At 50.8% G+C, this 14,285-nt stretch overlaps 1 protein-coding gene across 1 annotated transcript; it reads left to right on the forward strand.

Annotated features, from left to right (window-relative positions):
* The first annotated feature begins 467 nt into the window (after positions 1–467).
* Positions 468–12,198, forward strand: GUSB (glucuronidase beta). The gene is made up of 12 exons (XM_071575179.1): positions 468–714; positions 2,750–2,938; positions 3,362–3,537; positions 4,036–4,178; positions 4,668–4,855; positions 5,736–5,888; positions 6,429–6,607; positions 6,926–7,072; positions 8,263–8,347; positions 9,869–10,045; positions 10,627–10,762; positions 11,989–12,198. The coding sequence occupies exons 1-12, from the start codon at positions 487–489 to the stop codon at positions 12,144–12,146; spliced, it is 1,959 nt and encodes a 652-aa protein (XP_071431280.1). The 5' UTR covers positions 468–486; the 3' UTR covers positions 12,147–12,198.
* The last annotated feature ends 2,087 nt before the right edge of the window (positions 12,199–14,285 follow it).

A 14,285-nucleotide genomic window follows, 5' to 3' on the forward strand; every position in this document is an offset into this window, starting at 1 on the left:
GGTTGCAGAACGAGGGTGGGTTTGGCTGTTTGTCACATCTCAAACAATAGTCACTGGCACCCCCCATGTGTCTGTCCCCTGTCTGATGTTGTGTCGCCAAACCTGTCATGGATCTGCAAACAACCAACCTGCTGCTTCTGTGACTGTGTCAGACACAGCCTGACCGACAGCTGCGTGTTGTGCCTGTCGGGGTGGAAAATCGGGATCCGGATGGGGATCGGGATCGGAATCGCGATCGGGACCGGGACTGGGATGGGGAACAGGATTGGATCAGGATCAGGACAGGGATCGGGACCGGCATGGGGATCGGATTAGGATCGGGATTGGATCAGGACCGGGGTCGGGATCGGGATTGGAACCGGGACCGGGATCAGGATTGGGATTGGAACCGGGACCGGGATCGGATCAGGACGAGGATCTGGACCTGGATCGGACCCGGGCCCCGCCCCCGGCCCCGCCCCCGGGCGGGCACTGCCCACACCCAAGATGGCGGCGGTGGCGTCGGGCGGGCGCATGGCGGGGCTGTGCCCGCTGCTCCTGCTCCTGCTGCCGCTGCCGGGGCGAGCGGCGGGGCCGGCCGGGATGCTCTACCCCAGGGACACGCTGTCCCGCGAGCGCAAGGAGCTCGGCGGCCTCTGGAGCTTCCGCGCCGACTTTTCCCCGGGCAGGGACGCGGGGTTCGCTCAGCGCTGGTACCGGCAGCCGCTCCGCCAGGTACCGGGGGCGGCGGGGCGGGGAGGGACCCTCCGGGCCAGGCTTCCTCCTGCTCCTTCTCCTCTTCTCCTTCTTCTTCTCCTCCTTCTTCTGCTGCTTCTGGTGCTTCTTCTGCTGCTTCTCCTTCTTCCCTTCCCTTCTTGCGGAGCCGCTGCCCTTCGCCCCGCGCTCTCCTCTGGCCGTGCAGAAATTATTCTTAAGGGAACTCCTTCTCCTCCTCAGCAGCCTCTGCTGCTCCTTCTGCTGGTCCTGCAGCTGCTCCGAACCCTCTGAATGAACCTCGGGCTGCCCCGCGCTGCAGGCTCGGCTTGCCCCGCACTGACCTGCTGGGAGCAGCTCAGAATAAACACAAACATGCCTGGAAAGGGCACTGGAGTTGTTTATTCCAAAGTTGCAAAGTGCTGATAAACAAATTTTAAGTGTTTAAGTGAAATATGTTAGGAAATTAACACCATTACCTAAAGGAAAGAAGTTGTGCATTCTGTGCATAAAATGTGTCAGTCATTCATAATTCCTGGTTTTAGTCCTTTGGCCATTTTTTTTGCCAACCTGTGGAAAGAAGGAAGAGCTGAAGGACATTGTGGGGGTGGAAGTTATTGCAAAAGGAGCCAGCAGTGGAGAGGAATCCTGAACCATGGGCAGCTTCCATGTTATAAACATCAGAGAATCTCCCAGAAGGGGACACATGGTCTGGCCATCCCAAAGGATGTCCTGTAGCAAACTCCAGAAAATCCACTTCACCATCCAAGGATTTTCCCACTAGGACTTTCTGGTGTGTGATGAGGGCACTGAGTTCTCTGCAGTGCTGGTGCTGACTCAGCCACGCACATGATGGCAACGGGACCTTCCTGTTCCCCTCTCCATGGAAAGGCTTCCTCAGGAAAGGGGAAGCTGCTGCTGCAGCCCTTGTTTGTGCAACATCACGAGCACAGCAGGTGCTAAAAATGAGGAGCTGTTTGGCAATAGCATCCAAAAAGCTCCATGTTCAGTGTTCTGTGGCACTGCCTCCCTCTAACCCTTACCTTAAAATAGGTGAATTGATTCTGTTGTAATCCCCAGGAATATCTGCTGCTTTCAGGGGCTGAGAAAGGGTGAACTTGTTACAGTCTCCACAAACCTTCCCAGAGAAATCTGTCCCAAAATATCCATTATTGTTGCCATCCTTTCACTGCAGCTTTGAGCCTGACAAGCAGCACCCCAACAACCCCTGCACTGCTCACCCAACAGCTGGAGAAAATACCAGCTGTGGGAAGCCCTGGGCTAAAACAGCAACGTGGGGTGTTTTTTCCCCCCCTCACTTGTTTGATTCCACGATAGCAGAGCCATTAATGAAACCACTGCAGGAGGGGAAAAGAGACCAGCAGCTGTTTCCTGTAGGAACAGGCAGATCCCCTTGCCTGCTGCTAACTGGGACTTGTGTAGGACCTGTGACACACCACACTGGTTTCTAAACAGGTTTCCCCAAGTATTTCCACTTGGCAAAGGGATTGTAAGGCTGTGGTGGAAGGGGACAGCTCCAGCTGTACAGTGGGACAGCCAAGACAGTAAAATTCCTCTTTTTAAATGATCAACGAGGCTGGAGAAGGGACTGGAGCACAAGTGCTGTGGGGAGAGGCTGAGGGAGCAGGGGGTGTTTAGCCTGGAGAAGAGGAGGCTCAGAGGTGACCCCAGCACTGTCTGGAACTACCTGTTAGGAGATTGGAGCCAGGTGGGGATTGGTCACTTCTCTCAAGAACGAGCAGTAGGACAAGAGGGCATGGACTTAAACTCTGCCAGGGGAGGTTTAGGTTGGGTAATAGAAAGAAATTCTTTCCAGAGAGAGTGATCAGGCATTGGAATGGGCTGCTCAGAGAGGGGGTGGGTTCTCTGACCCTGGAGGTGTTTAAGATGAGACTGGACATGGCACTCAGTGCCATGATCTGGTGATCACAGTGGGGTTGGAGCAAGGGTTGGACTTGATGCTCTCAGAGGTCTCTTCCAACCCAGTTGATGATTCCATTATCTGTTTCTTCCCTTTGCATGGAACTGCTGCCAGACTGGCCCCGTGATGGATATGCCAGTGCCCTCCAGCTTCAATGACATCACTCAGGACCCTGCCCTGGAGAGCTACATCGGCTGGGTGTGGTATGAGAAGGAGGTGCTGCTCCCTGCCCGCTGGCTGCAGGACCCTCCTGGCACCAGGGTGGTGCTGCGCTTCGGCAGTGCCCACTACTACTCCATCGTGGTAGGTCCAGCTGCTTCCAAAATTATGCTGCCCTACAATTCATCTCATTTCCTCTTCAGCAGAGACATTTCTGCCTGGAGTCTGTATCCCTTTGCTGGTTTTGTAACTCTTGCCTGTTTTCCCCCAGCCATGATTTCCAGTTTCTCTTTGATCCTCCAATATCAGGACTAGTAATTAAGTATTTCCTTGCTACTGCATCTGCCCCAAACTGTGTCTCTCTGTGGCACTTGTACATGCCCCAGGCCTGGCTCCCAGCAAAGGAAGGGCTGCTGGATTCATCCCTGGAGGATCAAGAGCCCAGGAAAAGGCTCAGCATTGCTGGGAATCCCAACTGCTCTTTGCTGGGCTCCTTCCCTTCTCCATGCTATGCTTGCCACAAAATCCAAACAACTCCATTTTTTGGGCTTATGTCTTCTCTTGCAGTGGGTCAATGGGGTGCAAGTGGTGGAGCACGAAGGGGGGCACCTCCCTTTTGAAGCAGATATCAGCAGTGTCATCCAGGGCAGCCCAAGATGCCGCATCACTGTGGCCCTCAACAACACCCTGACCCCCCACACTCTGCCCCCAGGCTCCATCCAGTACATGACTGACAGAACAAGGTGAGTTGCTGTGGGGCTGGGCCAGCCCCAGAGGGGACACAGTGGGACTTTACTCAGCTGCTGGTGCATAAAACCCTCCCAGCAACTTACAAAAGCATGGATTGTATTTATGCCAAAATTCAGCAGCTGAGCAGGGAGGAGTTCAAGCTTTGGTGTTACCAGGAGTCAGCACTGAGTTATTGCATCTGTTTTATGCACAGGGAGCTGAGATTAAGTGATTTGTCAGGTTGAATCAGTGGCAGATTTGAGAAGCTTGTCTTAGCTGGAAACTGCAAGTACCAGCTATGCTGAAGGATCAGACTCTTTGGGCATCACTGTTTGTTACTGGCAGAATCCTTTATTGCAGCACTGAAAGACAGATCCGGGTGGCTGTAAAGACAATTCAGCACCAGCAGCTGTGATGACTTGACTACTTTGCATTGCCACCATCCATATACTGCCCTCAGTTCATGTGTAATGAAATGTAATGTAGCCATTTCTCCTGTCTTGCTCACTCAGGTATCCCAAGAACTACTTTGTACAGGACATCAAGTTTGATTTCTTTAATTATGCTGGAATCCATCGCCCAGTTGTGCTTTACACCACTCCTTCTGTCTACATCGATGATATTACTGTGACAACGACTTCATCAGAGCATGTTGGTAAGTCCAGGACAGTTCCAGCAGCCACCTCAGCCTCCAAATGGGAATGCCAAGGGCAGCAGAGAAAGTATCCTGCAAAACTCTGACTAAATTTGTTTTGCAGTGGCTTTCTCTTGAGCCTGAACTGGCCTGTGGTCAAAGAATATGACAAAGCATTCAGAAACAGTGAGAAAAAGAGAAGTAGTTGCAATAAACTTTTGTTCAAGTCAGAGCATGACTGGGTGTTTCTCAGGGTAGGGTTTCTCAGTAGGAGAGATCCTGCCACTTCAACCATGATTATCTCGAAGTGAGAGTTGTGTGATACCCAAATCTTGCTGGAAACTTCTGGATCACAAGACAGGTCATGCTTCTTACACTCAATTCATGCCACTGTTGTTCTGTATCTCCCTCATTTTTAAGGCTGTTTTGTGTTAAAACCCTTCAATATGTGATATATTTATTTTTCCTGTTGTGTCAGTCTCTGATTGTCTTCTGTTTCCTTTGAACCAGCAATGGTGCAGTACCAGGTGTCAGTTGTTGGCAGCACAGTCTATTCCTTGTCCCTGAGTTTGCGTGACCAGGAGGGCAAAGTGGTGGCTACAGGTGATGGGCCAGAGGGAGAGCTCAAAGTCCTGAACCCAAATCTTTGGTGGCCTTACCTGATGCACGAGAACCCTGGATATCTCTACTCCTTAGAGGTAAAGTGGCATTTCCTCCTTTTTGTGTGTTGGCTCTGACTGTCTGACAGGGTTAAGAAACTGTCATGTGGCCCAACTTCCCTTCCCTTCTCTCATGGGTTTTGTTCATGTGACCAGCATGACATTGCTAATTAGGCAGTAATCAAATCAAGCTTTGCCAGCTCTCTGTGTGCTGAACTGAAGGCTCTGTCAGTGAGACAGGCATGCCATGTGTGCTCTGAGGTGCTTCCCCTTCCCACTCAGGGCCCAGTCCATCCCACCTGAGACAATACAGGGGAGGAGATGCCCTACAGGCTGAGAGCAGAGTCTGAGGAGCAGGAGAGGCTGCCAACCTCTCCCATGGCCTTTCTTCCCACTCTGCAAGACAAGGGCTCAGCTTCAATAGCTTGAGAGTCTGGGAGACACAGAGTTAAGGATCAGTAGTGATGTTTAGCTGCAGAAATCAGGGTGGAGGAGCTGCTATGAGTTTCCAGGGTCTCAGGTTTGTCTCTCTTGTGGGCAGGTAACGTGTCTGGCTGGCATCAAGGTGCAGGGCAGAGGAGTGGTCCTGTTGCCTGCAGGAGATGGAACGGGCCACATAAGGATGGGGAAAAGACAGTGCAGCCCTTGGGGTGAGCAAGCCCCAGGCAGCTTATCCAGGGGCTCATTCTTCATCCTTTAACTTCCCCAGCTTGGATTTCTATTTTCTGTTAGTCAGACCTTGCTCTTGCCCTGAGACCCACCAGAGATACAGCAGGAGCAGCAGCAGGAGCAGGCTGTGTGCTGAGGCAGGGCTGGCACATGGATGGGAGGTCAAAGCAGCCCTCCCAGACAGCAGGGAGGGAGGGCAGGGCATGCTGAGAGCCCCAGCACGTCACTCACATCCTCCTTGGCACTGCAGGTGAGGATGCAGGCGCAGGTGGAGGGGGCACTGCTGGAGGACGTGTACGCGCTCCCGGTTGGCATCCGCACGGTCCATGTCACCGACACCCAGTTCCTCATCAATGGCAGGCCCTTCTACTTCCACGGTGTCAACAAGCACGAGGATGCTGATGTAAGTGTGGGCACCCATGGCAGGGGCACCCAGTGGCCCCTCAGCTCATTGTCTGCCTCCCCTCCTCTCCGAGGGGCCGTGTCCTCACACCCTTCCCCCAGGCTGGGAACTGCCAGGGGTGAACTTTTACCAGCACTGAGGGGACACCATGCCCGGTTTTGCCAAAGTCCTGCCATCCCTCAGTGAGCCTGGGGTGTGCTGGCAGAGATGCTGAACCATCTCCAGCCGTGGCTTCCAGTCAGACATACTGACACAGTCAGTCAGCAGTGGGGGTGGTGAGGCACTGGAACAGGACACTGTGAGGGTGGGCAGGCCCTGGCACAGGTTGGGCAGAGAAGCTGTGGCTGCCTCATCCCTGGAAGTGTCCAAGGACAGGTTGGATGGAGCTTGGAGCAACCTGGGCTGGTGGGAGGTGTCCCTGCCCTGGCAGTGCTGGAGATGGATCAGGCAGGGGAGCTGAGGTGCTGGGCTAACATCTGGGGAGAAGCCCCAGCCCAGCAGTGGGGCAGGGGGTGATCTCTCTCTCTCTCTCCCCCCCAGATCCGTGGCAAAGGCCTTGACTGGCCCCTGATCATGAAGGACTTCAACCTGCTGCGCTGGCTGGGGGCGAACTCGTTCCGCACCAGCCACTACCCCTACGCCGAGGAGATCATGGACCTGTGCGACGCCTACGGCATCGTGGTCATCGACGAGTGCCCGGGCGTGGGCATCAAACTGCTGTGAGAGCTGCTCAGAGACCCTGCCCTTCTCCCTCTGTTCCCTCTGAGCCTCTTCCAAACACCCTCCCGCCCTGCCCTGTCCCCATAAGCAGCACTTTGCTCTCTTTAGAAGCCGTCCCGTTGCGCCACGTGTGCCCCGAGGGGTTGGGCAACCAGAGGGCACTGTGCCACATGGCACAGTTAATGAGGCCAAACCACGGCCCTGAACTGTGCACAGAGCTGTGGGGAAATAGGGCAGGAGCCATCCCAGCCGTGCTCATACACCCCCAGTTTCCACAGGGGATGGATTTTAGGGTCTCGCCTCCTTTTGTCTTTCAGGGAGAGCTTTGGGAACAGGTCCCTGCAGCACCACCTGGCTGTGATGGAGGAGCTGATCCGCAGGGATAAGAACAGGCCCTCGGTGGTGATGTGGTCTGTGGCCAACGAGCCTGCATCAGAGCTGCCCCCTGCAGCCTTCTACTTCAAGTAAGTGCATGTGCTGGCACAGAGCTGAGCCCTGGACATTTGGTACATGATGCATCTTCTTCCTTTGGGATGGCACACAGGAGTAGGAAAGAGAGGGCAGGTGTTTTTTGGGAACCCTGAAGTGGTACTGGAAGTGTTGCATGTGTTGAACTGGTGCTCAGAGCTGCTCAGCTGACTCAGCTTGCTGGTTTTGAACCACAGAATCCCAGACTATTCTGGGTTGGAAGGGACCCCCAAGGATCATGGAGTCCAACTCTCAAGTCAATGGCCCACACAGGGGATTGAACCATGAGCTTGGCATTATTAAAACCAAGTTTTAACCAACTGAGCTGATCTCAGGGTGCCACAGTAAGGCTCTGCAAAGTTACCAGGAATCTTGGGCTGAGCATCTCTTCTTGAGCTAAGGATCAAGCAAAATCAGACCTGATGGCAACAGGGTATTCCTTGTTACCACTGGAAGTGCTGAATTCTTTGAGAATTACAGCAAAGCTGCAAAATAATTGGCCTTTCATTCTGAAGACAAAGTTCTTCAGTCAGTGCCAGATACTTGTTCTGCAGGAGATTGTGACACCCCACTTCAAAGCTACTGCTTCCAGTCCCCACAGACCCCTTGGGTTTATTTTTAAAGAGATTTAAGCTTGGGATAGCCAGGAGGCAGCTCTGGAATGGGGTAGCAGACTGTCCCTTGTAGCTGTGGGTGCTTTAAGAGGTACCTGTGAGGTTTTCATTCCACCACCCTGGGGTGGAACCACACTGGGGTTGCAGCAGAGCTTGACCCTCCCCTTCTGTCTCACCTCCCTCACTCAGGGTTTCCTCAAAAGCAGCCAAGCTCTGCCTGCTCTGCTGCAGGGCCAGGGCCTTGTGTTTCCTCAGGAACACATTCCAAGAGTTGCTCCCAAATTTCCCATCACCCTTTTTACAGTTTTGCCCTCAAACTCACTGTCCTTTCTGCAGCTCCCAAGCTGTGGCACCAACAGACAAATTAAGGTGCCTGTTCTTGCTGTGCTTCCACTCTGCTCTTCCTCAGGTGGGATGGCAACCAATTTATGGCAGATAGTCCCTTTATTTAATTAAAAACACTTCCTGCTGAATCAAAAACCAGCTCGTGGGGGAGGCAGGGCAGAGAGGCTGGGAAATGGGGCTGTGCTGCTCTGGCTGCTGGTGAACTCTGTTTTCCTGTTTGCAAACAGGACAGTGATAGCTCACACCAAAGCTCTCGACCCCTCCAGACCTGTAACCTTTGTGACAAATGCTAATTATGCCCAGGATCGTGGTGTAAGTTTACTTTATTTTCTGGCTTTTTCTTTCTTTCTTTTTTTTTTTTTTAAATTCATACATTATATTTCCTTTCCTTGTCACTTGTTTTACAGCCCTTTCCTCACACCTCTCCAGATTTACTGGAAATATTTAACAGGAAAGGCAGAAGAAAACTTACACTTTTGGTTCTAGTACAAAGCACCTTATCCTGTGGTTGTAGCCCAGCTGGAAAAAAAAATTATCTGTGAGAGAGTTCTTTGTGTGCAGGATTAGACCTCTGGATTCCATTAATATTGCCATGCTTTGCTATTCCATTGATTGTGTTTACTAATGCTCAGGATTTTCACTTGCAATTAAGCCAAAGCTTAAACCTCCTTAAAATGCTAACAACCCTGTGGAAGGAAGCTTTGCTTTAATTCCTGCTTTAAACTGCTCTAGATCTTCTTTGGCACATGTCTGTTGGTGTGGAATAATCTAAAAGCTCTTCCAGCTTCATAATTAAAGCCCTAGAGCTGGATAAATAACCAAGGGGCTATTTTTGTTTGATGTCTGTGGCTTGGGCCGTGGCATCAACCAAAGAATTAACACATACATTTGTTTCCAGGGTACTCCCTGTGTAATTCTGAATTTTTCCAGATGGCTTTATAATGCTTGTCACTGCTATACAATGAATTCTGGCAGGTGAGTTTGGAGGTACCTGATTCTACCACATGTCTGTGCTACAGGTTACACTTTGTGTTTCTTCTGAGCTGTCCTACAATTACGAGTCTGTAACTCCAAGGTCTGTTCCTCCCCATGCCAGGAAAAAAAATCCTGATTTGGAGGAGCCCAGCAGGAATCTGCTCTTGGCTATTGCTGTTGAGTGAGGCTCTTGCCCACCAACTCCAATATCCCCCACCCTGGGAGATGCTCTGACCTCCTCCAGCACAGGAAAACGAAGCCAAACAACAGATCTCATACACTGATGTGATATTAGAACTTTTTTTCTTTTATTACAAAACATGTTAAGAGAACATTGAACAAGTTACATACAACATCACCTTAGTGGGCTTTGTGCCCTTTTTCATACTGTCCATGTGGTAGAAATGGCATAGAACTTGCAGAATTCTTAGTATTGCACCAGCGATGCACAAATTTAGTTGCTCGTCAAAATACTTGACCACTAACTTGGTAATCACATTCCAATACTCAGAAAGTACATCCAAATGTACCAGCAAGCCAGAGACATCTTGGAAACAAAAGCTTCTAACAAACCTGAGATGAAATGGGCTGATCTTGTCTTAACTTTTTGCTGTGACTTCTAAGTCTGTAAGAAAAATGCCAAATTAATATGTAGCAGCCTATTAAATTTATCCTGCTGGGTTTTTTCCTGGGCAAGACATCATGTTGGGAGGGCCTGAGTGATGGGGAAAAAGATTTCATTCTGCATGTATTAAACCTGAATTCCATGAAATGAGCCCAAAGGAGGATTTAGCATTATGAGAGAAGGGTGTCTGTGCTGAGGGCTGTGCCAAAACACTCTCACCTTGTTTTTTGTAGGCTCCCTACGTGGATGTGGTCTGTGTGAACAGCTACTTCTCCTGGTACCACGACCCAGGGCACCTGGAAGTGATCCCACTACAACTGACAGCACAGTTTGAGAGCTGGTATAACACCTACCACAAACCCATCATCCAGAGTGAATACGGAGCAGACTCGGTTCCTGGGCTGCACAGTGTGAGTGGTGTGGGTGGCTCAGGTGGGAAGGGCACTGCAGCTCTCACAGCTCAGCCTTGTGGGCACAGCTGGGCACAGCCTGACTTGGTTTGGAGATGCATTAGCTGTGAGTGCCTCAAAGACTCCAGCATTGTAACCCTTTGCCACTAACAAAGGTAAAGGTCTGCCTAAGGGGGAGTTTTTAGCTGTGACTAAGAGCACTGAGCACTCTGAAAGCTACTTTGGCAGTTGTAGAAAATGCTTAATTGGAAGATGCAACACTGGATGTTGATGTGGTGCAGGAGGAGGTGACACTGTCATGACAGAGACCACCACAGCCTCACCCTGCAACTCTGGTTGTAGGTTCTGTGTGTGGCCCTGGCACTGTCAGTAGTTGCCAGTTGTCCCTGGACAGCCATTGTTGATGCAGCTGCAATGGGCAGACCAACCAACCATGGAGTTTGTCCCCAGGAAGGTCCTCAGTAAATGGGACCAACCAACCATGGAGTTTGTCCCCAGGAAGGTCCTCAGTAAATGGGAAATGCCTTTGCTGGGATGAACTGGCACCTGCATTCAGAGCCACCTCTCCTCCCTGGCTGCAGGACCCACCTCTGATGTTCAGTGAGGAGTACCAGAAGGCCATGCTCAGGGAGTACCACTCTGTCTTTGACATGAAGAGGAAGGAGTATGTGATTGGGGAGCTCATATGGAACTTTGCTGATTTCATGACTAATCAAGGTAAGCTCCTGTTTGTACTCTAAACAACTCCCCATCCTCCCTGCAGGTTTGAAGTGGTTTATGCCACACAAACAATATTGGGCTGTAGGGCAGGACAAAAGGCCCTCTGTTTACCAAGACAGAGCACTGCTGGTTCCTGTGACAAAATCCAGCATGACCAGAGCTGAGGGAAGGTCCTGCCTGTACTTGGTGCATCCTCTGCCCAGCCTGAGCTGCTGCATGTCCCACAGGCAGAGGATCCCCAGAAAAAGGACAATGCACTAGGGCAGGGCAAGGGAAGTTTGTGAGCAGAGCCAGATTGCTCCTGTTTCTTGGCCACCCCAAATTCAGCCTCATTCAGCTGTCAGGACGTGTCTCACTTGCTTCCCATTTCATCTACAACTGCCCTCAGTACCAGAGCACCCAAAATAATGCATTATTAGCTGGGCAGAGGTCTGGCAAGAGAGGAGCAGATGCCACACTGGCAGCCAAGTGTCTATCATGACACTCCATCCACTATTGATAAGTGATAAGTGCAGTCACAAAGTACTGGATATTCCTCACTCTGCAGAGCAGTCCCACAGAAATGAAACAATTCCAGCTCAGGGGACCTGGTAAGGAACCAGTTCTGGTTGTGCCAGTGCAGTGAGCTGGGGTGGTGAACACTCAGTGCTGACTGGGGAACACCACTAAGGATAATCCACAGAGCACCAATACAGGCAGCAGAAAGCTCAGTCAGTGCAGTGGTCAGAAAAGTGGCAGCAGTTTCAGACAGGAGGATGGAGAACATGGAGACACACAGAGATGCAGTTCCAGCCTCTCCCTGTGTTGCAATCCTCTTTTCTATGAAAACTAAAATAGGCTAAAAGGACACAGACACCACTAAAGGACAGGACAGTCAAATAGTCACCAACATTTTCCCCATCACATTTCAAGGTGGAACCAGGGGCAGGAATATCTGTTGTAAATGCACAACTGCTGCAGGTAATGGGCACACCAGGGTGAAGTGCCATGGACTTACCAGCTGTAAATACACTGAATTGCAGCTGAATTGCTCCCTCACATCAATTAATTGTGCCCAGGTGACCCAAGTGACATCAGCCAAGTTCCCCAGTGCACCTGACTGCGAGGAGAAGGAAGTGCACAGGTCTCTTCCTCCTAACCTGATTTAGTACAGACACTGTAGCAGTTCAAGTAGGGGCTGTAAGAGCATGGTATATAGACTTTCTTTTATAACTTCTCTCCAGGGACCACACGTGTTTTGGGGAACAAGAAAGGAATATTTACCCGCCAACGACAGCCCAAAGCAGCTGCATTTGTTCTTAGAGAAAGATACTGGAAGATTGCAAATGAATCAAGCTGCCTTCCTCCTGTAATAACATCACATTCCCTCTGTCTAAAATGAAATCAAAGGGTATTTTATGCTGAACTTCTTATTAAATTTCTGTTTAAATAACTTTCATGCCTGACTCGAGTCTTGCAAGTCTAATGCGATTTCTAGTCCACCTGAAGTAGCTCCAAGGATGAAAAGCAGATCAGAAACACTGGGTTCCTCTGCTGGAGTCTTCCTCTTTCCAGAGAGGAAAACAAATATTCAGAGTTTCAAGGAGCTGAAGTTAAGAGATCCTGACTGAGGTATCCGTTTATGGCAAAAAAAAAACCCCAAAGCACAAATATTACATGACACAAATCAATGCTTAACTTAAAAAAAAAACAAACTAAGTTACTCTAAATGAAGATCACATTCCCCTAATGCAAATGAGGTTTTCCAGTTATACTCCCTAACAGTAACACTACTCAGCTCACAGCAAATTGTGCACAGAGGAGCAGTTTGAGCAGCCTCTCCTGCCTGACAGGATGTGTTGGGAACTCCTGAGCACTCCCAGCAATCAGGGGGGGTGTGACCCACTGTGAGGACACCCACCATACTCCAGCACAGCATGGAATTCATCCTACAGCAAGGGGGAATATGTCAGATAGGCAGGTACTACATCAACTGAACTTGAACACAATTTCTTTTACTCAGTACCAAAACTGCCACTATTCAATGCACTTTGACCCTCCAGCATGGAAGGGTTTCCTTCATATCAAACTGTCACTGTGTGCTACAGTCTAAGAGGGTAAGTTTGTTCTAGATCTTTCTGGTACTGGCCTGAAGCACTCTGGGGCAGGGCCATGTGTAAATTAATGTGTTTCTTCAGGCAGTAACAGGGTGTGGTGTCCCCTCTGGGCTGCACAGCACTCTGGGGGCACCAAAGGCCTGGCCTGAGGCTGCCCCAGATCACACCAAGGCTCACAGAACAGTTCAGCACACTCAGACTGCAAATACCTTACAGCAGCATCCCAGGGCTGTCCCAAGGGCAGTGCCACCCACAGCAGAGTGGCACCCAAGGGCAGTGCCACCCACAGCAGAGTGGCACCCAAGAGCAGAATGTCACCCAAGAGCAGAGTGGCACCCAAGAGCAGAGTGGCACCCAAGAGCAGAGTGGCACCCACAGCAGAGTGGCACCCAAGGGCAGTGCCACCCACAGCAGAGTGGCACCCAAGAGCAGAATGTCACCCAAGAGCAGAGTGGCACCCAAGAGCAGAATGGCACCCAAGAGCAGAATGGCACCCACAGCAGAGTGGCACCCAAGGGCAGTGCCACCCACAGCAGAGTGGCACCCAAGAGCAGAGTGGCACCCAAGAGCAGAATGTCACCCAAGAGCAGAATGTCACCCAAGAGCAGAATGGCACCCAAGAGCAGAATGGCACCCAAGGGCAGAATGTCACCCAAGAGCAGAATGTCACCCAAGGGCAGTGCCACCCACAGCAGAGTGGCACCCAAGAGCAGTGCCACCCAAGAGCAGAATGTCACCCAAGGGCAGTGCCACCCAAGAGCAGAATGGCACCCAAGGGCAGTGCCACCCAGAGCAGAATGTCACCCAAGGGCAGTGCCACCCAAGAGCAGAATGGCACCCAAGGGCAGTGCCACCCAGAGCAGAATGTCACCCAAGGGCAGTGCCACCCAAGAGCAGAATGTCACCCAAGGGCAGTGCCACCCAGAGCAGAATGGCACCCAAGGGCAGTGCCACCCACAGCAGAGTGGCACCCACAGCAGAGTGGCACCCACAGCAGAAGGGCAGAACTCCTCCTGAGCGATGGAAGTTGGTACAATTATGTAGTTTCACAATTCACAGATTCTGTGTGAAACTCTTGCCCTGACTCCGTTTTCTGTCACTGGCTCTTGTGTTAGTGGCTCAGGAAAGTGAAAAAGAAAGAAAATATTTGCTCCTATGTTGTGTGGTGGCCAAATTCTCTTTCTTTTCGATGCACCTTCCACCCTGCCACAAGCAGAAAGAGGACACAGATGTTTGCTGCAGACTCCAAAACAGTTTTTCTTAAGTTTTTAAGGGAAAAGAAGATACTATTGACATTCCTCACACCATGTTACATCCAGATTTTCTATATAACTAAAACCCCAGAATATAAAAATCTATGTCTATGCACAATAAAAAGACACTTGTTCAAATGTACCATGGTAAAAGCAATTACCATATTTAAG

This window comes from Pithys albifrons, chromosome 21 (assembly GCF_047495875.1).
Source record: "Pithys albifrons albifrons isolate INPA30051 chromosome 21, PitAlb_v1, whole genome shotgun sequence".
NCBI lineage: Eukaryota > Metazoa > Chordata > Aves > Passeriformes > Thamnophilidae > Pithys > Pithys albifrons.